The sequence below is a fragment of the Cnephaeus nilssonii genome (genome assembly GCF_951640355.1).
Source record: "Cnephaeus nilssonii genome assembly, chromosome: 2".
NCBI classification, from domain to species: Eukaryota; Metazoa; Chordata; class Mammalia; order Chiroptera; family Vespertilionidae; genus Cnephaeus; species Cnephaeus nilssonii.
The window spans coordinates 36,969,247-36,995,830 of record NC_137073.1 but is presented as its reverse complement, the minus strand read 5'-3'; the positions used below and the strand labels follow the sequence as shown (position 1 = coordinate 36,995,830).

The window sequence follows — 26,584 nt, the reverse complement described above, 5'->3', positions numbered from 1 at the left end:
CGGCCGCTCTGCGCAGGCGCTGTGACAGTTTCCGGTAACTGTCAGCCGCTCCCACTGGGCCCCGGTCCTCCGCCAGCGCCCGCCGGAGCCTGTTCGCGTCGACTGACCAGAGTCCGCGAATTCTCCGCTCCGAGCCGGTCCGGACTGCCCCGACCCCAGGTAAGGGGCAGTAGGAGCGCGCTTCTGACCCTGGGAGCCTCCATTTACCTGGCCTCGCAGCGCACTTGAACCCGCGGGGACGAGGAGGCGAGGGTTTAGGCCGCGGGGCCCGGAGGGCGGGCCAGGGCTCCCAGCCCGGCCTCCGGAGGGGCGGGGGGATCCCCGCTTTCCGTGGGACCTGCGGAGCTCGTGGGCCTCCGTAAAGATCGTTCCTCCCGAAATGTTCGCGCTCCGAGCGTCCTCCAGTGCCAGAGTTAACGGCTCCTTCCCCTGCGCTTCCATCGCCCTGTTTGCACCTTTATTGTGGCCGTTTATCACAGTCTGTAAAACTGTAATGGAAGTGGAATAATCTCCCTCCAATCGGTGTGTCACGAGGGACCGTTCGTTTCTTTCTTTAGCACACGGTGGGCGCTCGTGGGACATTTGGCTTCTATCTAGCGCAGCCCTCAGTCCTTCAGTTATTGGAGACCCGTCTAAATTCTAGGAAAACCTTTTCCCCGGGTTCCTTAAGATTCCCCCTCTTGAGTGCCGCTGTCCCCTAACTCAGAATTGCACATATTGGCTCCATGCAACCTTTGATGTAGCAGCACCTGTCACATTCCCACCCTCCAGTCCGACTGTCAAAATTGTAATCCCGGCACCACCACTCGGTTGGATGACCGTGGGAAGATTGCTTCTCGGAGTCCCTGTTTCCTCATCTGCAGTAACAACATTCTTAGGGCTTTGTGGCGAATCAAGTGAGTTTATTTATATAAATTGCTTAGAATAGTTTCTGGCCCAGAGTAGGTGCTCAGTAAATATTAGCTATTATTACTGCTTCTGGGCATTCTTTGCATATTTATCTTCCCTTCCTCCTAACCTCCCTCACGCCTCACTTGAGGTCCAGAAAAGTGTCAAATTGACTGATATTTCTGGCCCCAACCTGGTACTTACACTGCCGGGAGCCTAGTAGGCACTTAAATTGTGACTTAGACTCTGGTTATGAAGCCATCTGTTCTCATACTGCAACTTTAGACCCTGTTTTTATGTACCTCAAGTCATCGCCTAAATTATCCTACTTCTGTCCTCTTTCATCAGTTTTATCTAACCTTTTGGTTATGTATATAAAAACAAAAGAGAGGAAAGCAGACGGTGTTTTTGCCCTGCTAGGAAGTGGGTGTAACTGGCTCCTTCCTATCACAAAGTACTCAGAGAATTTCTGGTGTCAGTTCATCTCCTTATCACAATTTAAGGAGGGGTTTCACCTTGGAAAAATTAAAACTCCTGCTTGGAGGGAGAGGGGCAGTATTCCAATCTAGTTGACTAATCCTATGCTAAAACAAATTCTGCATAAAGAAGTTCAAAATGCTCAGCTGGTGAGGCTGGTGCCGGAAATTGGAACCTGTCTCTGAATGTGTGGAGGGTGTGGTGACCTTGTTGGAGTACCTGGTATTGCTGGGTTGGGTAATGAGAGCAATTAGAAACTAGATGAATCATAATCTTGAAAACTGACTCTAAACAGGGAACGAAATTTCCACTGTACAAATACTTTCAAGCTCCAGGGCCAAGTTCAGAGGATCCTAACTGGTGTGTACTTCTTGGGATGGTTCAAAAGCCTTGGGTCCACGGGAGAAAGGGAATTAACTTATTGAGCATCTGTTTTGAGTTAGGCTTTGTACTGTACTACATGCTTTCACATGTTATTTCATTTAATCCTCCTACCAACAGCCTTGGGATGTCAGTGATATGTGCATTTTACAGATAAAAAATAAATAAGATTTAAAGATACTAAGGTCTCATAGCTTGTATGTGTCAACAGCAGGATTCAAACTCATGTTCCCTTGGCTCCAGAGCCCATGGCTAACCAAACATCAGAATGACTCTACTCAAAGTGATAAATAAAGGAGTCTGAAGGGAGGGAGAATTCCTGGAATCATATTATACTATAAATCATCTTAGAGCTAGACAATAAAAGGTCATCAGTAGGAGCTTATTAAATTTAATGTCACCACCTTCTTGTCTGTCCCTTTTTCTCCTCTCTACCCTCATGAAGACAAAGGTTTTGAAATTTCACTTAAATACTAATCACAGTTTAGAAATTATAATTATCACCCTATGACAGGAGTTATCTTTTTCTTGGTACAAGATTCAAGCTATTATTATTCTCCATTCACTGAGTTTCATGAATACAGGCTGAGTGTACTGAGTGCCTTATAAATTTGACAAACATGGCTGTTTTCTTGGCTTACTGACTTAAAATAGCCACATGATTATAAAAGAATTACAGGTCTGAGTGTGTGTCCAAAAATGGCTCTTGAATAATAATATCAAAATAGAAATGCAATATTAGAAGTAATTATGCCATTGTGTAAATGTTTACCTCTTTTGAAGGCTTTGCTACATTACTTTCAAAATGAATTGAAGAATGAGAAAGCCTTTGTCTGCAACTGTTCTTTTTTAACTATACATGAAATATGTGCTTTTGTTGCACATAGATTTCACATTAAATTATTAATTTGAAGACCAATTTTGATTTACTTAACAAATTACCTTATAAAGTGTAGCTGTAAACTAAAGTGCTTTTAATTCAGGAGATATTTGTAACACTACATGTTATTTTAAGTAACTGTGAGTAAAACCTGTTGTGATGGGTCACAGCTGATGACAGAGATAAAGAGAATCATGCAGTGAGTCAGAAAGGTGTTTTGTTTTGTTTTATCCTCACTCAAGGATATGTTCATTGATTTTAGAAACAGGGAATGAGAGAGAGAAGCATCGATTGGTTGTCGCCTCTCTGTGCCCCAACTAGTGATCCAACCTGCAACCTAGATTTGTGCCCTGACCAGGAACCGAACCCGAAACCTTTTGGTACACTGGACAGCGCTCCAATCATCTGGCCAGGGCTAAACATTTTTTTTTTTTAAGCTTTGTGGGAAACAAGACCATCAAAAAATAAAAATAAAAAATTGGGAGAGAGAGAGATGAACATTTATTTTTAAAAAAAATTAGCAGTCTCATTTGAATTTTTTAAAATTGTTTTAATTTCCTACTAGAGGCTTTTTCTGTATTTGTGAATTGCAATTTGCTTTCTAGAACATGCAAAAGTAAAAAATTAATGTTCTAACCATCTTCTCCCTCGGAATAAAAGGTGAAACACTAACATTTCTCTGTCAGTTCAAGATATCAAATGTTTTATTTAAGGGTACACTTATCTCTTTTTGACCTTTGGGTTCCTTTACAACAATTAGCAGAGACATTTTTTCTGCTTTCCACTGAAATTAACTTCTGCTTTGTCTGCTGAACTTTGATTGTTCACAACCTTCTTAGCCCTTGCATTTATTTTCTGCTTACATCAGAATTCCTATTTCACATTTCAGTCTCCATCCTAGGTTAATTTGACTTGTACTTAAAAGTGTATTGAAACTTCAGAGTGTTGTGAGAGTGCCTCTTAGAAATTATAAAATGGGGTGGTTTTTTGAAAAAATTTCTCGTATTTCAGGTAATGGTTGCTGCTTCAGTGGATCTAGATTTGGGTGCCTATAAAATAGATAATTTTATTTGGTTTTTAATTTAGTGATATTTCACAGATTCCTGCTTTTCATTTAGTTACAATAAAAAGTTAAAAAGTAATATAACAAATATTTGCATACTCTTAGCCTGGATTCACCTGTTGTTAACATTTTGCCACATTTGCTCTTTATATATCTACATGTACTGAAGGATTGAAAATAAGTTACAGAAAATATCATCACACTTCATCATCTTTATCATCTAAGAGTTAGGACATTATCCTACCTGAGGGCAAACCATTATAGTTAAGAAATTGAAAATAATTCTGTATTGTTACATAATATGTAGCCCAAATTCAAATTTACTCTATTATACAAAATGTCTTTTATGGCTATTTTAAAAATACAGATTACAATCAAGTTTCACATATCAACTTTGATTTTCATAGCTCTTTTAATCTAAAATAGTCCTCACCCCAACTTGTCTTTTTTTAATAGTCCAGACCAGTTGTTTTATAATATGACACACACTCTGGTTTTCACTGTTTATTTCCCTTTTATGTTCTTTAATAATTCTTTTTATTTTCTATAAACTGGAAATTGAGTCTGGATCTTTATTAGATTTAGAGTAAATATACTTTGCATAAATACTTTATAGCTAGGTTGGCCATATTACCAGGTTACTCCAGGATAGTCCTGTGACCTGTTATCACAGCATAATTATTAATAGTGCCCCTTTTTGCTCTCTCTTTTTTTAAATATATTTTTATTTATTTCAGAGAGGAAGAGAGAGAGAGGGAGAGAGAGAGATGAAAACATCAATGATGAGAAAGTCATTGATCGGCTGCCACCTGCACACCCCACACTGGAGATGAAACCCGAAACCGAGGCATCTGCCCTGACCTGGAATTGAACCATGACCTCCTAGTTCATAGGTAGATGCTCAACCACTGAGCGACGCTGGCTGGGCCCTTTTTGCTCTCTTAAAAGTATTCTGGTCTGGATGATACATTAAGTGGTCACTACTTATAAATGACTAGGGGCCCAGTGCGTGAAATCACGCAAGACCCAGAACCCAGAGTCCCACGGCTCGGTGGGACCCAGAAAGAGTCCCGTGGATGATGATGCGGGAGGCGGGACCCAGACACCCGCCTGAGCCTTGGGTCAAGTCCTCCAGAGTCAAGTCTCCACCCACCCTGCTGTGCACGGCGCCCCGCCCACCCCACACATTCAGCCTCCTGCTGATCGGTCATTACAGTGTGATGGCGTGACGACCACAGACTTTTTATGATATAGATGATGTGCACTTCATGTTGCCTCCCATCAGGAGGTCCTCAGATTATATTGGTTCACTATTTATGATACTAAGTGTGATCATTCAGTTAAGGTGGTGACTGCCAGATTTTTTTTTAGTTGAAAAAGCATGTTTTTCTCTTTGTAATTAGTAAGTAATCTGTAGGATGATCACTTGAGACTGTCTGAATATCCTGTACCCCAACAATCTTTAACCCATGGTTTTAAAGTCCCTTGATGACCCTTGACAGAATAAATTGTATATTAGTGGTTACAATACTAATTGTGTTTAAATGATTAAGTTTTGACATTGAGATTCTTTTTTAATGAGAGAATAATGTTTTATTTATTCCCAAACATTTCAAAATCCCCAGACAATTTAAATATTGGTTGCCTGTCATTTTAAATGCTTTTTTTGTTGTTGTCCTTGCAGCTTTCTATCCTTTGAAACCACTAGTAATAATGTCCCTGCATCAGTTTTTACTAGAGCCAATCACCTGTCATGCCTGGAACAGGGATCGTACCCGTAAGTATGCTATTAACTTTGTGCCTTTATTTTGGTACCTTTGATACTTTTAGATGTAGGCATTTTTAGTGATCATATATATCATTGTCACATGTGAAAAGGACAGATATAGGTTCAGAAGGGAACTGGGTCAGTCCTTCGGTTTGCAGATATAGAGGCCTAAAGTTTTGGACTTTCCAGTGGTTACACACCAAGTTAAGGTTATGGCAGGGGGAGGAAGAAAGAGAGATATGTGAAAGAGATACATTGATTGGTTGCCTCCCCCTCATGCTCTGACGGGGCCGGTGATTGAACCTGCAACCCAGGTGCATGCCCTTGCTAGCACCCAAGCCTTCTGGCTCCTTGTCCACTTCTTTTACTATACCACTAGAGCAGCGGTCGCCAACTGGTGGTCTGTGAAGTCCAAAAGGTTGGCAATCGTTGCACTAGAGGACAGTTTATATCAAAGACATATTAAAATCCATTGTTTGGAATGGTTGTGCCATAATACCACACTCACCCAGCATTTAGTCAGAATTCTAGAACCTAGATATAAGCTGTTTCAGAGACATATGGTTTATTCCTGAGGTACGAAGGGCAGTACTAACTTGTATTTACTATCTACATATATAAAAGCCAAGCGACCGGACAACTGGTCACTATGACATGCACTGCGGTGGCCAACCGGCCCAATCAGGGCCCCAATTGGCTCCCTCCAACTGCCCGTGGCCCCTCCCCCTGGCCAGCCCTGCTCCCAATTGTCCCACCCCCACCCTAATCAGGCATGGGGCCATTTGACCAACCTCCTGCATCCCCTCCCCCCTGCTGCCCTGGCCCCAATGGCCCCCATCAGGGCGGGCTGGCCGGACCCCACCTGTGTACAAATTCGTGCACAGGACCTCTAGTATTATTCAAAACAAGCTTGAGTTTCTAGCTCTAGCAAACTAGAAAGGCATGGAGAAGACTCTTAGAAGTAGGCATAGTATAGCAAGCAGAGTGACAGATAATATGACAAAGAGAATGAACAAAAAAAAACCTAGAAACAGAAGTGTAGTGTTAGGCCCATGAGTTATTTTAAAAATTGAATTATATTCACTCTTTTTAAAAAATAATAGCTTTATTAAGATAGAGTTCACATAACATAAAATTCATCCTTTTAAAGTATACAATTTAATGATTTTAGTATATTCACAGAGTTATGCAACAGTCATCACTATCTAATTTTAGAATATTTTCATCACTCCAAAAAGAAGCTCTATACCCATTAGCAGTCACTTCCAGTTTTCCTCAAAACTTCCAGTTGTATGCAACTACTAATCTACTTTCTGTCTCCATGGATTTGCCTATTCTGGATATTTTTTTATAAGTGAAATCATACAATTTGTGGCTTTTTACATCTGCTTCTTTCACTGAGCACAATGTTTTCAAGGTTTATCCATCTTGTAGCACGTATCAGCTTCATTCCTTTTTATATTGTATAGACATACCTCATTTAGTTTATTTGTTGGTGGATATTTGGCTTGTTTCCACTTTTTAGCTGTTGTGACTATTGCTGCTGTGAACATTCACATACAAGTTTTTATGTGGACATATGTTTTCACTTCTCTTGAGTGTATACCTAGGAGTTGAATTGCCAGGTCATATGGTAGTTGAACACTTTGAGAAACTGCCAGACGATTTTCCAAAGTGGCCACACCAATTTATATTCTCATTAGCAGTATATGAAGGTTCCATTTTCTCTACATCCTCATCAACACATGTTATTATCTGTGTTTTTTATTACAGCCCTATACCCACTATTATCCTAGTGGGTAGAAAGGAGTATGCCCACTTATTGGCTTTTTGTATATCTCCTTCGGAGAAATGTATATTCAGATCCTTTCCCCATTTTTTAAATTGGATTTTCTTATTATTGTTGAGTTGTAAGAGTTCTTTATATAATCTGGATACAAGCCTTTATCAGGTATATGATTTGTAAAATCTCCCATTCTGTAGGATGTCTTTTCACTTTTTTGATGGTGTTCTTTTTTTTTGTTTTTCTTTTTTTTTTTTTAATATATTTTATTGATTTTTTACAGAGAGGAAGGGAGAGGGATAGAGAGTTAGAAACGTCAATGAGAGAGAAACATCGACCAGCTGCCTCCTGCACATCCCCCACTGGGGACGTGCCCGCAACCAATGTACATGCCCTTGACCGGAATCGAACCTGGGACCCTTCAGTCCACAGACCGACGCTCTATCCACCGAGCCAAACCGGTTTCGGCTTGATGGTGTTCTTTAAAGCACAATAGTTTTTCATTTTTAAAATCTCCAATTTATTTTTCTTTTATTGCTTATGTATTTGCTGTATAGCTAATAAACCATTGCCTAATTTGAGGTCACAAAGATGTATACCTATGTTTCCTAAGAGTCTCATAGTTTTAGCACTTATATTTAAGTTTTGGACCCATTTTGAGTTAATTTTTGTACAGCTTCATTTATCCTCTTGCATGTGGATAGCCAGTTGTCCCAGCACCATTTGTTGAAGACTCTTCTCTCTGCATGCAATTATGTTGGCACCCTTGTCAATAGTCAATTGAATGTAAATTTATTGGACTCTCGATTTTGTTCCATTGAGCTTTATGTTTATTCTAGTGCTAGGACCACACTGTCTTGCTTCCTAGAGCTTTGTGTAATACATGCTAAAACTGGGAAGTGTAAATTTCAATTTTGTACTTCTTTCTCAAGATTGTTTTGGCTCTTCTGGGTCCCTTGCGTTTCCATATGAATTTTAGGATCAGCTTATTAATTCCTACAAAGAAGCCAGCTAGAATTTTATAGAGATTTCTTTGAATCTATAAATTCACTATCTTTTCAAAAGCCATTCAGACATGGTTCACTCTTATTTTGCGTGTGTGTGTGTGTGTGTGTGTGTGTGTGTGTGTGTGAGAGAGAGAGAGAGAGAAAGAAAGAGAGAGAGGGGGGGGGGGGAGAATCTTTACCGAGGATATTTTTTACTTGATTTTTTTTTTTTTTTTTTTTTTTGAGAAAGAGAGTGGAAGGTAGGGCAGGGGAAGGAAGAAAGAGAGAGATGTGAAAGTGATACATTGATTGGTTGCCTCCCCCTCACACTCCAACGGGGCCAGTGATTGAACCTGCAACCCAGGTGCATGCCCTTGACCTGGAATCGAACCCATGACACTTGGGTGCTCGGGTCGAAGGAGTTACACCAACCAGGGCTCACTCTTATTTTTAAATAAATCCTTGGTACATAAACAGTACACTCTTGGTTATTGTTGGGTGAAAACCTAAATATGAGCCTCTATATTGAGTATTTGAAAATATGTATCATGTAGGATGGTGAATCCAAAGCTTCATAATTGAGTTTCCTATATCTTCTGTCTCCACTTTCCTATCTAAAAATAATTTTTTGGAGTATTTCCAATTATCCTACCTAATAAAAGACAAATATGCAAATTGACCGCACCTTCGCTATGTCCCAGCCACGCCCACCAACCAATCAGGATGTGTATGCAAATTACCCCACCAAAGATGGTGGCTAATTTGCATATCAAGACAGCATAGAAAGAAGCCAAGAGCTGCAGAAGGAAGCAAAGCTGCGGAGAAGCAAGCAAGCCGGGGGGAGGAGAAGGGAGGAGCGGAGGCGAGGCCGGGGGCGAAGGAAGGAGAGCAGGGCGGGCTGGCGGAGAAGGCGGGCCGGTGGACAAGGGAGGAGCAGAGGCGGGCTGGGGGAGAAGGAAGGAGAGCGGGGCGGGCTGGCGGAGAAGGTGGACCGGGGGACAAGGGAGGAGCGGAGGCGGGGCCGGGGGAGAAGGGAGGAGAGTGGGGCGGGCTGGCGGAGAAGGCGGGCCGGGGGACAAGGGAGGAGAGCAGGCAGGGCGGGGTAGAGTGCAGCAGGAAACCCTATTGCAGGATTTTTCCTGCAACGGGAACGCTAGTCTATATAATAAAAGCCTAAGCACCCGTTAAGGCAGAACGACCAGTTGTTATGATGCACACTGACCACCAGGGGGCAGACGCTCAACACAGGAGCTGCCCCCTGGTGGTGAGTGTGCACCCACAGGGGGAGCGCTGATCAGCCAGAAGCCGGGCTCACAATTGGGGAGTGCAGCAACAGTGGCGGGAGCACTAAGGAGCAGCGAGCAGGTGGGCGGTAAGGAGCGAGAGGTCCCGGACTGCAAGAGGGATGTCCGATTGCCAGCTTAGGCCCGTTCTGCCAGCAGGCAGACATCCCCCGAGGGGTCCCAGACTGCAAGAGGGTGCAGGCCGGGCTGAGAGACCACCTCCCCCCCACCTCAGTGCATGAATTTCATGCACCAGACCTCTAGTTTTTAATAAAAATGCAAATTGTTATTGAACTCATTTAAACTACTTTATAAATTCAATATATTAAGTCAAACTTTTTATTATGCCAAATTATAATTTGAAATTTATAACATTTTTCAGGTTTAACCTTAGATTTGGCTTTTGAAGTTCCTAGAAATTTAGAGAAATATATAGCTTTTCCAGAAAGCATTGAAAGTCTTACGATTTTAGAGCTAAATATTTACCTAGTTCCACAATTTATCTGCAAAACAGTTGTAGCTTTCCTAAGGAGTTGAGGATAGGTGACATAATAGATGGGAAAACTATTAAAAGATTGACCTAACATTTTGGTCAAAGATCCTAATTTTAGCCCTACCTGGTTTGGCTCAGTGGATAGAGCGTCAGCCTGAGGACTGAAGGGTCCTGGGTTCGATTCTGGTCAAGGGCACATGCCCAGGTTTGGGGCTCGATCCCCAGTAGGGGGCGTGCAGGAGACAGCCAATCAGTGATTCTCTCTCACCATTCATTGATGTTTCTATCTCTCCTTCTCCCTTCCTCTCTGAAAAAAAAAAAAAGAATATTCATATCTATGTGATGATTTTTTAAAACTTATTTTGTTTTTTCACATTATAGTTGATCCATTAAAAAATTTGACTCCTTAAAATTAAAATTAGGATTTTTTTTGCCGAAACCGGTTTGGCTCAGTGGATAGAGCGTCGGCCTGCGGACTGAAAGGTCCCAGGTTCGATTCCGGTCAAGGGCATGTAGCTTGGTTGCGGGCACATCCCCAGTGGGGGGTGTGCAGGAGGCAGCTGATCGATGTTTCTCTCCCATCGATGTTTCTAACTCTCTATCTCTCTCCCTTCCTCTCTGTAAAAAAATCAATAAAAAAAAAAATTAAAAAAAAAATTAAAATTAGGATTTTTTAAAATATATTTTTATTGATTTCAGAGAAGAAGGGAGAGGGAGAGAGAAATAGAAACATTAATGATGAGAATCATTGATCAGCTGCCTCCTGCATGCCCCCTACTGGGGATCAAGCCTGCAACCCAGACATGTGCCCTTGACTAGAATCGAACCCAGGACTATTAAATCCACAGGCCGGCTCTCTATCCACTGAGCCAAACCAGCTAGGGCAGTGGTCAGCAAACTCATTAGTCAACAGAGCCAAATATCAACAGTACAACGATTGAAATTTCTTTTGAGAGCCGAAAACCAACTTCTGCGCATGGGCCACGAAGTTTCAATCGCACTGTACGTGTGCGCCCGCATGTGGTATTTTGTGGAAGAGCCACACTCAAGGGGCCAAAGAGCCGCATGTGGCTCACAAGCTGCAGTTTGCCGACCACTGAGCTAGGGCGATATGTATGTTCTTATTATTTTGGATTGGTACAAGAGATTTCCCTTAAAAACATAATTTTATTTTGTGGTTTATAATGGCTTTATTTAAAGGAAAACTTTGATATAGTTTACCAGCAGAATCAAGTTTTTGGGTTTTTTTATAAACCATGATGGTTCCAACATGGGTCTATGATAGCAGTAATAAGAGCCTCTGCACTATTTTCAGCATTTCAGAAAGTCTAACAGAAATTAAATATTTATTACTAATAATGTTGTACAGGTGAGCTAAAATGTCAAATATCTTACTTCAGGCTAAAATTATAATTGCCTCTTGAACAATGCAAGGTTTTGGGCACTGACCCTTCCCCTGTTCCCCCATGCAGTTGAAAATTCATGTATAAGTTTTGACTCCCCAAAAACATAACTATAGTTAACCCTTCGTATGCGAGGGCCTCAATATCTCCCTTGGATACTAAAATTCAAGGATGCTAAAGTCCCTTATATAAAGTGGCATACAGTCTGCCCTCCACATCCACAGATTCCCAACTGCAGATGGAAAAGAATGTTTTCTATCAGCAGACAATTGAGTCCATGGGTGAATCACATGGATACAGAGGGCCACTGTATTTATTGCGGGGGGGGGGGGGGGGGGGCGCGGAGTACATATAATTGGACCTGCGCAGTTCAAATCTGTGTTGTTCAAGGGTCAACTATATATCAGCTAAGTATAGCAACATCATTTATTTCTTACTGGTTAGAATCTTTGACAGTTGTATATGTCTCTGATAAAGTGAATGTTTAAGTTTAGTTTTTCTTTCTTTTTAATATATTTTTATTGATTTCAGAGAGAAAGGAAGAGGGAAAGAGATAGAAACATCAATGATGAGAGAGAATCATTGATTGGCTACCTCCTGCATGCCCCCTATTGGGGTTTGAGCCCAAAACCCAGGCATGTGCCTTGACTGGGAATTGAACTGAGACCTCCTGGTTCGTAGGTCGATGCTCAACCACTGAGCCATCCTGGTCAGGCTTCACTCTACTTTTTAAATCCCAACTGTAACATATCCCTTTTTTGTGTGACAGTTTCAAGTTCAAGTGTTAACTATTGACTTTTTTCTCCAGAGATTGCCCTTAGCCCCAATAATCATGAAGTCCACATCTATAAAAAGAACGGGAGCCAGTGGGTGAAAGCTCATGAACTCAAGGAGCACAATGGACACATCACAGGTAAAAGAAGATAACCATGAACTTAGTACAGTATTTTCAAATTTAGCACTCTTTCATTAAAATAAAGAGCCTAATAAAGTAAGTCAGCCATAATATTCAAAGTTGTGTAGCATTTACTGAGTTTTCTTTAGAAATTTTCAGAAAATAGCATAATAGTGATCTCAATTTTTTTTATTGATTTTAGAGAGAGGGTGGGAGGGAGAGAGAGAGAGAAAGATCAATGCGAGAGAGAAGCATCCATATGTGCCCTGACTAGGAATTGAACCTGTCACCTTTCAGTGTACAGGACGATGCTCCAACCAACTGAGCCACACTGATCTCAATTATTAAGTGCTTGTTTTAGCTCAGTTGGTACACTCAACTAGTGTTATGGAAAACTGAACCTACTATGAGGACTGAGGAGCTTAGATTAGGAGATGAGACGTGAAAGTGAAAACTAGACAGCATGTCAGCTGTGTGAAAACGTAAGCCAAACTGAATTTCCAACTGCTGCGGGAGCGCAGTGTCTTCCAAACGTTTCCTGCATATTGTTCTGGGGGCAAGGAAGACATTCCAAATACTGAAAAAGACAAAGAGTAATATAACAAACATCCGTATACCTACCACCCAGAGTTAACAACAGGAAAGATAAATGTCTTTTTTTCCTGTGCCAGAAAGCTTAGGAATCAAATATTTAATAACAAGGAATATTATTCTAGATAATGGTAAAGTCCCCTCTCACCACCAGTTCTGTTCCTGTCCCTCAGAAGGCAGTCTGTAATTTAGTATGACGTTGTCCTAGTCCATTTTTAACACTTTTACATACATGTATATATATATATTCATAAGCAATCTCTAGTACTGTTGGCTAGTATTTTTCAGGGGCTGCCAAAATGACATTATATCATACATCTCTTGCAGCTTGCTTTTGCATTCCACATTGTTTCTGAGTTCTATGTTAGTGAATCTAAGTCAAGTTTGTTCCTTTTAACAGCTGTTTGGCATTTCCTACCTCATTTATTTTCTCTTTCCTCCATCAAAGGACATTTATGTTGCCCGTTTTTCCTTATTACATTGAAGTGCTAAATCGAGCATTCTTGTGCAGAGCTCTTTGTACATGTGTGATATTCATATATGGTAGACTTGTTGTATCACAGGAATAGATACATCTTCAACTTTGCTGGGTATCCTCAGATAGCCTTCATCCCACCAGCCTTGTATGAGAGTGCTTATTTTCCCATACCCACTGTGGGGCATGCAGGAGGCAACTGATCAATGATTCTCATCATTGATGTTTCTATATCTCCCTTTCCCTTCCTCTCTGAAATTAATTAAAAAATTTTTTTCAATTTATTCTTCATAACTTTTCATTTAAAAATTTCTCACTGCAGTCTTGGGTTTCCTCTCCTCTCAGTTGTATTTGCACTTAAGTGGGCAGCCAGGGGACTGATGGTGACTTTTTATTAAATTCGGACCCTGAAATTTTGCTTCTAATCCCCTAACATACTGATTAGCTTAAAGATCTCCTTCCCCCAAATCAGAGAAAAACATAACATGTTTTGATTTTCTGCACTCTTTACATTGTGTTCTACAGCAAAAACTTGTGACCATCCCTTTTTGCTTTTACCAGGATTTGTATATAATGCTAGTGAGCACCCTGATCTGACCGACTATATATTACCGAACCAGCACCAAAGACATAATTTCTATTTTTGTTGCTATTGCTTTCCCACAATGTTATTTCTATTAGGTTTGGCCTATTTTCTCTAAGTCCCTTTGCCAGTGGCCTTATGGGCTAAAAATAATAACATTCAAAAATTTTAAATCGGAAATTTTGCATTAGGAAATACTTTTACATGAGAAAGGGCTAAGATGAAAGACCAGAGAGATAGCCAAAAAAGTGAAATATTTAGTTGTGTCCTTTTTCTCCCCTGCTTCTTTTTTGGAATCCTTTGAACTTGGGCCTGTTTTCTGTCCAAATGCTCAAATGATTTTTTTTAAGTCTTAAAAAACTGTTGTTGGAAAAATCTAAGTATAACTCTGTGGCAGAAGACCAAGGATCAAACATATTTTCTCAGAAAGGTAGTAACTACAGAAAAATAAAATTCATCTTCTGAAGCTTTCTAGAAGAAAAGACTAGTCAGTGCTGCAGAGAAAGAGTATAGCAAACATCAAAGGGATATCAGAGTCCTGGTGTGTTTTATCTGAGTTTATTCTTTTGTGTTAACTGTTTAATTGCTATCTTTTAAAACACACACACACACACAAAAGACATTTTACAATGGACAGTTTTAAACAGATAACAAAAATAGACAATAATGTAATGAGCCCCTTGTATACTCCTCACCCAGATTCAACAGTTACCAACACACAGACTGTCTTGTTCTCAACTCTCTTCCTGTACTATTTTGAGGCACATCCCAGACATTGTATCATTTCATATTTCAGTTTGTATCTCCAAAAGATAAAGACTCTGTCTCTCCCCTTCCCTTCCACTCTCTAAAAATTAATAGGGGGGTGGGGGCAAATATCCTCAGGTGAGGATTAACAATAAAAACAAATAAAAAATAAAGATTTTCAGGCCAAAAAATCTTAAGAGGGAAGATAAAGGACTTCAGACCAGATATCTTTAGAAACCTGTGAATGGGTGGAAAGAATGTCCCTGCTTAGTTTTGTAACCTCTGCAATTATGAAAACAGCTCTGTTCTACCTGGCCTCATGGAGGATCCCGAGTTACAGAACTTTGTGGAGAAACATCCTTGCCTTTGTGATGTGGTGATCAGGACCACATCTGTCCCCACCATACCAATGGCCACCTGCCTGTGCCATGTCAGTTGTCATTGGCTTAAGCAAAGGAGATGATGCCACGTCTCACTTGCAGGTATCGACTGGGCCCCCAAGAGCGACCGCATCGTCACTTGCGGGGCAGACCGCAATGCCTATGTCTGGAGTCAGAAAGATGGTGTCTGGAAGCCAACCCTGGTGATCCTGAGAATTAACCGTGCAGCCACTTTTGTCAAGTGGTCCCCACTAGAGAACAAATTTGCTGTGGGAAGTGGAGCAAGACTCATTTCTGTTTGTTACTTTGAGTCTGAAAATGACTGGTGAGCAACATCTGAGTTTTTTTTACTTCTGAATCATACATTTGAAACACTATGTTCTTGGTGACTTCTTGAGACACTGGGTTAAGGCTTAACTATTGCTTCAGTTTTTCTTCATCTGAAGGTTTTTTTCCTCTGAATTTTCCATTCTCTGCACGTTTTTCATTCCTATGTGCACATTGAGTCAAATCTCACATCTTTCTCACATTAATCTAGAGCTGTGGTTTCCATGTCCTGATCTCCTAACCTGTTTGTTCTATCTATAAGCTATTACTATTCTTCTGACTCTGTACTATCCAAATAGCTGTTTTCTTACTCTGATATATAAATTATAAATTTGAAAGATTCCCAGTATCCTGGGAAATAATTATTTTTCCTCTTATCTCTATCCACTTAAATTTCTAGGATTCTTACAGATAACAATGTTCTCCTTTCTTTAAAGTTTATTTGCTAACCAAATCTATGCCTTGGTATAATGCTTTACTTGTTTAAGCCATTGAAGTAAAAATTGGTCAGGATCTTGGATATATAATCAGCCTGTTGTACTTTTTTTATAAATCACTTGTTGCTAAGCCAGTCAAAATGCAGAGGTTTATTTTATGGCTAAGTAATTTACTTTAACTATTCCTTCCTTCTTATTTTGATAAGAAAACAACTCTGCTCTACCTGACATATATTCAGGAAGGAATAACTACTCTTCGACCTGGAATTGTCATTTAGTAGGAAACTGGCCGTGTGTATTTGCACTACAAATAGCAGAGTACACATTACTCTTTGTGTTCCTACTGTTTGCTTTCTGCTGAAACAGTGAAAGGAAGGGATTATCATATTACACTTTGTAATTTAGTAAAACCTCGAAATTTTTATTCTTTGAAAAGAAAGTCTGAATTTGCAGCAAGATTGAATTATGCATTTAGACATGCATTTTTCCTTCAAACATGTGTAAAATTAAGGCTAACAAAATGTTGCCTGCTAAAAAACATTTAGAATGCTCACTATAATACATATGTAAGAAACAATTTTTCTTTCTAGGTATTCCTCGATGTCAGTGATTGTTCACATTTTTATTCATTAAAAAATAGTCTCAGATATAGGTAAATTGGGCTTTACTCTAGTACAAAGTGTCATTTGAACAAGCTGTATGTTCGGGGGAGTTTCTCAGCTATAAAACAATATTTTATTGGTATGATATGAGTACTTTAAAACAACCTTTAAGCCTCTAATTTAAAATAACTATATTAAACAAGTAGAATATTGTCTATTTTTCAGAATGAAATTTTTCAGACAGGTTCCTAAGAAAAAGATTGTATAGAAAAACAATTAGCTTTCAACGAAAGACATTTGGCACAATATCAAGCCTCTCATGTTGAACAGAGCATGATTGGTTTTTAAGCAGCAGTTTAAGGGCAGAAATTATGCCAGAATCATGACTGATTTTAGACATAAATAAACTCTTTAAGTGAAGCTAGACAATTAGAGTCTAATCTCCAATAAGAGTTTCTGCTGATTTCATGATTAAATTTTCACTGAAAAAAAGTTAAAAAGAATTTGAAGCTTCAGGAAACTTACTTAGCATTGGAAACTTGGAAAGGAAATTAAGCTATCTTACAACCCAAACTTAACCTAAAATGAAATAACAAGTCACTGAATATTTATAATAAAAATTCAAGTAATTTCAAACCTCCATTTTTATTTCAAAGGTTAAAGTCAGACATAATCTGAAACTCCATGGGGCACTACCAGAGTTCATCCATAAATATACTTACTAAAGAGAATCCCCTGGTAGCCCGAGAAGTTCAGAACCAGTTGACCTGATGAGAATGTCAAAACCTAAGACAGGAAAATGGAAAGGACAATCTGTGGTTCTTTCTCTCCTCCTCTCTTCTTTTAGAAATGCAACCTCTCTCTGGCAGGAAACCTGGTAGCCACCACATAAGAACCATGCATTGATGTTTTCGATGGACATATTTGTAAGTCATTTGGTTTATGGATAAACTAAAATAGTTTTTCTCCTTTTGTAGGTGGGTAAGCAAGCACATTAAAAAGCCAATTCGCTCCACGGTCCTCAGCTTGGATTGGCATCCCAACAATGTTTTGCTGGCAGCAGGATCATGTGATTTCAAATGCAGGTGGGAACAAATGAGAATTGGTAGACAGACTTGAGTTGTTGTTCATCAGTCACCTTTCAACAAATATTTTTAAGGTCCCTTTTTGTAAGGTACTATGCTAGGTACCATAAGGGATTCCGATGAAAGGAGCTTGTGGTCTAGAAAAGGGACTAAAAAGCAAGTGCATAAATCAACAAAGGAGAAAGAAGTGGACTTTGAAGTATGGGAGAAGGAAGATGAAAGGGTGGGGAGAGGGAGGTTTTCCTTAGGCAGAACACCCATGGTTCGGAATGGGGGAAGTGTTCTTCTCCTCTCCCCCTCCCTCAACTACAGTATCACTTCTCATTTTATACCCAGGCAGCAGACTGCAAATTCCAGAGTGAACTAAGATCAACAAAACATAGCTGAACAGTGTACTGCTGAGCTATTATTGTGTTATTCCTTTTCAGTTAAAGCTTTTTGTTATTAGTATGAGGCTAGAAGAAACACAGCTACTTGGAAAACTCCTTTAAGGATTGTACAAGTAATTGCTTTTTTTAAAGTTGTTCTTTATCAACAGGCTTTTTTTCCCTTTAGCTAGAAGGAAAGCAAATAAATGTTGCTTTATGTTGACTATGCGGTGGATTGGGAGATGGGATGCATCTTTTTTTTGATAGGGTATGTGGAGAATTTCCAGAAAACCTAACTAGTGATTTATATCCAAGAATACCCAAGGGAGCCTGGCTGGTGTGGCTCAGTGTTTGACTGTCGACCTATGCACCAGGAGGTTACGGTTTAATTCCTGGTCAGGGCACATGCCCGGCTTGTGAGCTCGATCCCTAGTGTGGGACATGCAGGAGGCAGCTGATCAATGATTCTCTCTCATCATTGATATTACTGTCTCTCTCTCCCTCTCCCTTCCTTTCTGAAATAAATAAAAATATGGTGGGGAGGGGGAGCTTAAAGAATACCCAAGGGTGTTTTTTTGTTTGTTTTTTGGGTCTTTTTATTTTTTTCTTACTAGTAAATATGTGTGTGACAGTTTGACTATGAGAGGGGGATTCAGTAGTGTCAAGGTACTTTTTGGAAAAATATTGGTTCTTGTACTTAAGAACCAATGTAAATGTACACATAAACAACTGTTGGACATAGAAATCGGGACTCAAAAGAACTGTTGGCCCAGAAAGAAACTCACTATAGACTGAAAAAAAAAAAAAAAGAACCAATGTAAGAGTAAAAATACATAGATATTCTCTAGAATTTTTCATATTTAGTTTTGTTTTTGTGATGTTACCCAGAGTCATTTTAGCTCCCTTAGAGGGTGGAGCTAAGTGTTACTGATCATACCACCTGGATCATCAGGCCATACTAAAAATCTGGTTGTGAAAATAGGTTACAATGCTTTTGTTAATAATAATTCTAGAAATAAACTTTGCTTTGGCTTGTGCTCCTTTGGGTATGGATCTGTTCCGTTCCCACACTGCAGTTGGCGCAGCTGAGAACCACCCGTTCTTTCCTGGACTCAGATGACTAAAGCAGTAGCCACTGTGATGCTGATCTAAAGCACAGTGATGCTAAGGAACATCATCTAACTGACAGACAGCTCACTGTGCCCTTCCCCTCTCTGGTGCCCTGACTCTTCCAGAGCTGCTACTGCCATTGTCATTTTGGAGGGAAATATTCTAGGTCATTTAGGGAGTCTTTAGGTTCAGGAGTTTTTGAAGAGAAGCTTTACAAAGTAGGTACAGCATTGGAGGGCAAAAGGAAGTAAAAGGATAGATTCCTAGCTGTTCTTTATCCCTTTTGTTTCCCACCTCAAGGAATTAGAGAAAGAGACTGATGATAGCAGGCTATAAAGGACCCACCTTCATCCCGGACAATACCTGCCACAAAGGCTGGACAGTGGGCCTGGAGGGTACAGTGAGCACAGCCCTCTGCCTGACAGTGCTAGGGAAAGCCGGCCTGCTCTTCCCATGGCCTCCCTCAGCTTTCACTTTAGATGTCCCTTTCTTAAGTGAGTTCATGCTAGGGTTTATTGTAGGGTGGCAAATAGTTTCCTTTCTCCTACCATTTGACTGTGTGGGCTTCTTGGAATACTGTGTTGAGAATGAGGGTAAAGTAGACAAGAAACAATGCTGTGCTCATTTAGCCAGATCTCCCATGGGCAAGGGAGTGTGGGACAGCACAATCCTCCCCCAGAAGGTACACTTCAGGAGGGAAGAGCTTCTGTGTCCATTATTTCAGAACGGCACTCCTAGAGCGGCACTCTGTGATCATTAGTTGATTATGGATTGACCTGTAGGCAGCCTAGAACCATTCTGTGTCTTAAGAGTTTTCTGCAGGTTAATTTGCCCCATCATATTTTACTCTGCATTCTGAGACACCTAGTAGCTTCAGACTGTAGCCTATTTCTGTCTATATATTTAAAAGCCTACGTAACCGAACGACCAGTGGATCGGTTGCTATGATACACACTGACCACCAGGGGGCAGACGCTAAACACAGGAGCTTCCCCCTGGTGGTCAGTGCGCTCCCACAGCGCGAGCGCCGCTCAGCTGACAGAAGGGCACCAGACGCCGGGCTCACAGCTGGCAAGTGCAGCTACAGCTGCGTGAGCTTCTTCCACCTCCATGGCAACATGCTACCCAGCGGCCGGGCAGGCACAGTGGGGCTGGGATGAGCTGGAGTGGTACAGCCCTCGGCCCCACTACTACATTCCCAAGGGGTCCTGGATTGCAAGAGGGAGCAGGCCAGGCTGAGGGACCCTACCAGTACACAAATTCGTGCACCAGGCCTTTAGTATACATATATTATCATTTACTTTTTCCTTCTCCCCCTGCCCCTTAAACTGCAGAGTGTTTTCTGCATACATTAAAGAAGTGGATGAAAAGCCAGCCAGTACCCCCTGGGGCAGCAAGATGCCTTTTGGTCAGCTGATGTCAGAGTTTGGTGGCAGTGGTACTGGTGGCTGGGTGCATGGCGTTAGCTTCTCCGCCAGTGGGAGTCGACTGGCCTGGGTCAGCCATGACAGCACTGTGTCCGTTGCTGATGCCTCAAAAAGCGTGCAGTGAGTATTTGCCTTCTGTTTTGAGTTAGGACATGGGGTGGGATTTCTCAGTTGGCTAAGGCTGCCCTTCTCTGGGTGCTTATGTAGGACGCATGCATAAAAATCTGTCTGAGAACTGCAAGGCAGCCTTTAAATCACAGGCACACATTTAGATTGTTCACTTGGGGAAATTTTAAAGAGTTAAAATTTAAAGAGTTTCACTTCCAGAAACACTTCTTAATGAAAGTGCTGATAGTGATTCCTTTGAAGAACCTTCCTGGTTTGCTACTGATAAGAGTTCCTTCAAATAGCCAGTTTAGTCTGTTACTACGAGTTCCTTACAACATGTAAATGTCACACACCAGCCTTAAATTAAATAGAGGATGTATTCTTGCTCTGTGTAGTCAGTGAACAATGACTCCATTAATTTGGGACTTCGTTCAGTAATATTAAAACCTTGAAGCCAGTTCCTTTGGTGTATGCTGGAAGAACTCAAATCACAATGACTCATTTTTGCCTGCTCAGCTCTCTAAAGAGAGCATTAGGCATCTTGTTAGACATCAGAATTCATATTTGTTCATATGTTAAAGGAAGAATATCCTTTCCTAAGTGCATCCTTTCCCATTGGCAGCCAGAGGTAACGCACCTTTAAAGGTTTCCTGACTTAATCTGTATGCTGGCAGTCAGTCACATCAGGTGACTCTGGCTCCCTCTGCCACATGGTGACAACAAATTGGTATTTCAAAAAGGATATTTTTGTATTTTTAAACTTTATGGGGTTTTTTAATGTCCTTCCCTATTATAAATGATATAGCCTTCTGGAAGATTTCTATACATATATATAGATACTTACAGTAGCCCTAGCTCCTAACCCAGGTGGAGGAAAGAGAATAGGCTTTACTAACTGTTAGTGGTCCCAGCCCTCTAGGAGCCCCTAGTGAGCACAGGCAAGGAGAAAATAGCAAAATAAGGTGTTCAGTCGTGAGTGACACGAAGAACTTTAGGAGATCAGAGAAAGGGGAAGCCACTTTAGGCTGATGTGCTCCAGGAAAGCTTCATGGAGGTGATCAATCAGAGCTGAGCTTCAAACACGGGTGGACTTTGGATAAGCAAGAGGAGCAGAGAGAGCATTTGGTAAAGGGGTGTGGGAGCAAAGGCAGAGATGGGAAAGAACAAGGGCTTTCTGGGGACCAAGCTGTAGACCAGTTTGTCATGAGTTGGAGAGGGGGTGGGGTAGGTAGACTTAGAAGGGAGTAGAGCATAGGCTAAAGAGAGCGGAAGGCCTCAGTTTCTACAGGTTATCTCAGGGCCATTTCATGCTTGAGATTCCTGAAAGGCCAGGTCATGGGGCTCCTTTAAACATAAGTGGTTGTTTATACTGCCAAAGCCCCTGTGAGAATGGGTCCTTTGTCATCTTCTGTATCCATAAAGAAACTGAGTGGTTCCTTGTATCTCCTTTTAACAAGTGTTCTTGTGTTCAGGGTCTCAACTCTGAAAACAGAGTTCCTGCCCCTCCTGAGTGTGTCATTTGTCTCAGAGAATAGCGTTGTAGCCGCTGTGAGTATTTCTCTTCATCTTTCCTTGTAATACACTGTATATAATTCTCCAGAACAGGAGCAATGCGTGCTCTGTGACTGTGCACTAGCACAAAGTAGAACAGCCTTTTAAAAGAAACAGAGCTAGCCCTAACCGGTTTGGCTCAATGGCTACAGCGTCATCCTGCGGACTCAAGGGTCCCAGGTTCGATTCCGGTCAAGGGCATGTACCTTGTTTGCGGGCACATACCCAGTGTGGGGTGTGCAGGAGGCAGCTAATCAATGTTTCTTTCTCATAGATGTTTCTAACTCTCTATCCCTCGCCCTTCCTCTCTGTAAAAAATCAAATATATTTTAAAAAAGAAAAGAAACAGAGCAAGCCTTTAGGAATAAGAGATGCCGGTGGTGAACATTCTCTGAGTGGTTGGTAGGTAGATAGTGTACCCTCCAGGCCTGACTAATATCTTGTTTCAGGGCCATGACTGCTGCCCAATGCTCTTTAACTATGATGACCGCGGCTCCTTGACTTTCGTCTCCAAGCTAGACATTCCAAAACAGAGCATCCAACGCAACATGTCTGCCATGGAACGCTTCCGCAACATGGACAAGAGGGCCACAACTGAGGACCGCAATACAGCCTTGGAGACTCTGCACCAGAATAGCATCACGTAAGTGCCACCCAGCCCCCTGGGGCCCCTGGATCTGAGTTCCTCAATGCTACCTGTAGCCAGGGCCTAAAAGTGAACTACACCCGCCTCGTCATCCTGTCCTTCAAGGTGTAGATGGTACAAGGCATCCCACATGCGGAGTGCAGATCCTGCTGTGGATTGTGAGCTGGTGGGGACGAACAGTGCAGCCCAACCCACTGAGCAACACTGGCCAGGGCTAAGTTGTGCTTTTCATCATGTTGAGTGAAAGGGACCACTGGGCTTAAAATAGGCTGAAAATGTTTGTGCTCTATTGAAAGGTGTAACTTGAAGGCACAGCAAAACTTTCTTCACACTTTTCAAGTTTCTCTGTCTTGAATGACTTTCAAAGTTATTTCTTGTGAATTTTTCTTAAGCTTCTCTGCAGACTGTGTATCAGGAGAGAAGCAACCCTCTTTGCTTCTTTGAGACTTTTAGTTTAAAAAAAATGACAGACCCTTGCAGATTGACATGTTTACTTTTATTTGCAGATATTAAGCAAACTTTTTCTGTAAGGGATCAGATAGTATATATTTTAGACTCTTAGGGGCTATATGGTCTCTGTCACAACTACTCAACTCTTCTGTTGTGGTACAAAAGCTGCCATGGGCAATACGTAAATAAATGAGCATAGCTGTATTTCAGTAAAATGTTATGGACACTGGAATTTTAATTTCACATAATTTTCACATCATGAAATAATAGTTTTGGGGTTTTTTCCAACCATTTAAAATGGTAAAATCCATTCTTAGCTCACTGGTAGTATGTACCATTTGCCATCCCCTTCCCCAGAGGTAATATTCTAGTCATTTCAGAGGATAAAGGAAAATATTGTCTGAGCTACAGAATTGATTTTCTTGGAAGTTTTTCAGATAAGTAGGCTGAGACAAGTTGTTTGGTTTGTGTTCCCCTGTTTTGCGAGGTTGGGATTTTGTGGGGTGTCTGACTTGCTGACGTTTATAAGGGTTCATTTTAAATGACGGGGAGCTCTTGGCTCACGTGCCCTGGTTGTCAGAGTCATCAGGGATTTTTGTTTTGATTGGATTTCAGTCATGCTTCATCCTGCCTCTCTTTGCTTGTTTGTTTGTTTGTTTAAATTAGTTTCTGTTTCAGTCATGGCTGTGGTCCTGGCCACACCCTGCTACTGGGCAGTTTGCATGCTGTGTGGCCTGGATTGTCTTGTTTCTCCACACACTAATTAATGTGGGTTCTTACTCTTTCCCTCACATCAGTCTTTTTTCTTCTGGCCATCTGGAAATATGGTGCATTTTCATATTTTCTGAGTCAGATTGCTGCAGCCTAATATTAATAGACAACGTGATATTCAGGAGTTGACAGACAGTTTCCTTGCAATGCCCTTATACTATTAGGAAGGTTGGGGCTCACTTCTACTGCATACCTTACAATCTCTTGTTTTTGTTTTTTTTTCAGTCAAGTATCTATTTATGAGGTGGACAAGCAAGATTGTCGCAAATTTTGCACTACTGGCATCGATGGAGCCATGACAATTTGGGATTTCAAGGTATTTTCTGCCTTTCAGAACAAATCCTGTTTGTGTTAAAACTTCCTATGAGAAAAATGTTTCTCATTTTTTGAAACAAAATATCAAAGCCAATGCAGATCAGAAATGTAAGATATTACACTGAAGTCGTCTTTAAAACCTAAAGGTCATTAGCAGGAAACCACACTTTCCCAATGATTTGGAATATATACTTCTTTCTAGATGTCCATCTATTCATTGAGGAAAAGTTGAGTGCTGTTTGTGTAGCAGGCCCTGTGTTGGGTACCCATCTAAATTTAGCTACATAGATATATTTGTATGGTTTACCCTAATTAGTCTAATAAACATTTACTAAGTGTCCTCTGGGTGCCAGGCATGGTGCTGGGTACTGAGGATATTGAGATGAAGGAGCCCCTGAAGTGCTTGTCTGGTGGGAGAGAGCAGAGGGCCAGGGGATTAATCGGAGCTCCAAAAGAGAAGCCAGTGCCTCTGTTTTTACATCGAGGAGTTTAGGGGGACGCATGGACTGCCGGCACTGCAGGGAAGAGCTGCATCCCTAGATGCAGTGGGATTCAGGAATGGTTGGGGGCAAAGGGGGTGCACACTATATTCAAGGCACTGCCAGTGGTGTGGACTGTGGTGTGAGTCCTACAGACGCAGAAGATGGAACTAGAGAAAAGAACTTGGCATGGTCAGGGAGAGAAAGCTGGGCTTTGTCTACAGACAACTAAAAGCTATTCCAGAACCGATGTAGAAACACACCAGGCTGTAAGGCGTGGGTGGCCTAGGCAACGAGAGCTTGGGGCAGAGGCTTTTGAGTCCAGTGAACAGGTGATGAGGATATGGACTCCAGCTGTGGCAGGGGTTGTGGCCAGGAGGCTCTGGACAGAGAGAGATTCAGGAGGCCTGATGGAAGGCGTAGTGACAAATCTAAGGACTCTGTATACTCCAGCTTTATCGAATTTTGCCGTTGTACATTCCCATGATGTTTTTTCCCCTCCTTGAGTCAAATACATAATATGGAAAAGCCTCCAGAATATTCTGAAGAAACAAACTATCTTTCTCTAAAAGTATCCTCCCCTGCCCTCACTGGTTTGGATCAGTGGATAGAGCGTTGGCATGCCGACTGAAGGGTCCCAGGTTCTATTCCGGTCAAGGGCATATGCCTGGGTTGTGGGCTCCATCCCCAGTAGGGGGCGTGCAGGAGGCAGCTGATCCATGATTCTCTGTCATCATTGATGTTTCTATCTCTCTCTCCCTCTCCCTTCCTCTCTGAAATCAATAAAGAAATATATTTTTTAAATAATAATAATAAAAGTATCCTCCCCACCCCTTTTTTTAATCTTCATATGCTTTAAGTCCTGGGCATCTGAAGTTAGCACCACCCGGGTGGGTACAGGCATGCCCTTTATCCTTTGATCTCTCAGGCCATGTCTTTTTCTCTCTTTTTGCACTTGTATGAGCTGCCAAGTCCCAGTGCAGTTTTCTCTTCAATCCATCCACCTTTGAGCACCTGCTGTGTGGCACAGCAGGCTAACTGCTGTGTGGCCTACACAAACATAGAAGTACCTGCCATTAGGGCATCTAGAGTGTGGTGAAGAGGCAAGGGACGTGTGCACAGGTGGCCCTCATCAGTAAGGGCCAGTGACACAGATAAGGAGGTATGTGCCCAGGATCACAGAGAAGTGTGCCCAGAACCTGTGGGCTGGGGTAGTGGAGATGGGAACACCTGGCCTAGAAGGGCCAGCAGTCCTGGAGAGACTCTGGGCAGAGTCCTGGGAGAGCGTGTCTCGGTACCGGGAGCACAGGGGCCTGCACCTCAGCCAAGGAGAGGAAGGGGAGTAGTGTGGCGCTGTGGGGGAAATGCCAGGATACACAGTCCTCAGTAACCATTAGTGTTCTTCCCTCCATTTTCAAGACCTTAGAGTCTTCCATCCAGGGCCTCCGGATAATGTGAAGCTGAGTGAGCCGCCCAGATCCAGCATGACAAACTGACAAACTGCCCCGGCAGCTCCCCCATTTGCATGATGGTGAGGAGAGCCAGCCGCAAGGAAACACTGAAGACACGTATCGCGCAAATGTTGTTCGTGTGGTTTTGTTTGAATATAATTGGTGAAAGTGTTGGATTTTTCAAAGCAGCAGTGATTGGGTTTTGTTTGTATTTTGGTTTTTGTTTGTTTGTTTTTTTGGTTTTTGTTTTTGCTATTTCATTCCATTTTTGACCAAAGCTTCTCTTTTAGTAGTTTATTATGGAAATTGTCACACTAACTTAAAAGAAAGGGTGGAGAGGTATGTAAATTGCTAAAAATTTAAATAAAAATACTGAATATG

The 26,584-nt window shown here is 41.5% G+C and overlaps 1 protein-coding gene across 1 annotated transcript; it reads left to right on the top strand.

The window, feature by feature from the left end:
• Nucleotides 1–26: 26 nt before the first annotated feature.
• On the top strand, nucleotides 27–26,584 carry ARPC1A (actin related protein 2/3 complex subunit 1A). The gene is made up of 10 exons (XM_079787021.1): nucleotides 27–159; nucleotides 5,374–5,466; nucleotides 12,214–12,318; nucleotides 15,179–15,401; nucleotides 17,420–17,527; nucleotides 20,340–20,552; nucleotides 22,013–22,088; nucleotides 22,541–22,734; nucleotides 24,184–24,274; nucleotides 26,172–26,584. The coding sequence occupies exons 2-10, from the start codon at nucleotides 5,403–5,405 to the stop codon at nucleotides 26,208–26,210; spliced, it is 1,113 nt and encodes a 370-aa protein (XP_079643147.1). The 5' UTR covers nucleotides 27–159; nucleotides 5,374–5,402; the 3' UTR covers nucleotides 26,211–26,584.

Excerpts from the sequence above, each read along its gene's own strand:
- ARPC1A (XM_079787021.1), top strand. The coding sequence starts at position 5,403 with ATGTCCCTGCATCAGTTTTTACTAGAGCCAATCACCTGTCATGCCTGG. Across the intron at positions 22,735-24,183 it reads CTGCACCAGAATAGCATCAC|TCAAGTATCTATTTATGAGG; the intron begins GTAAGTGCCACC and ends TTTTTTTTTCAG. Across the intron at positions 24,275-26,171 it reads TGACAATTTGGGATTTCAAG|ACCTTAGAGTCTTCCATCCA; the intron begins GTATTTTCTGCC and ends TCCATTTTCAAG.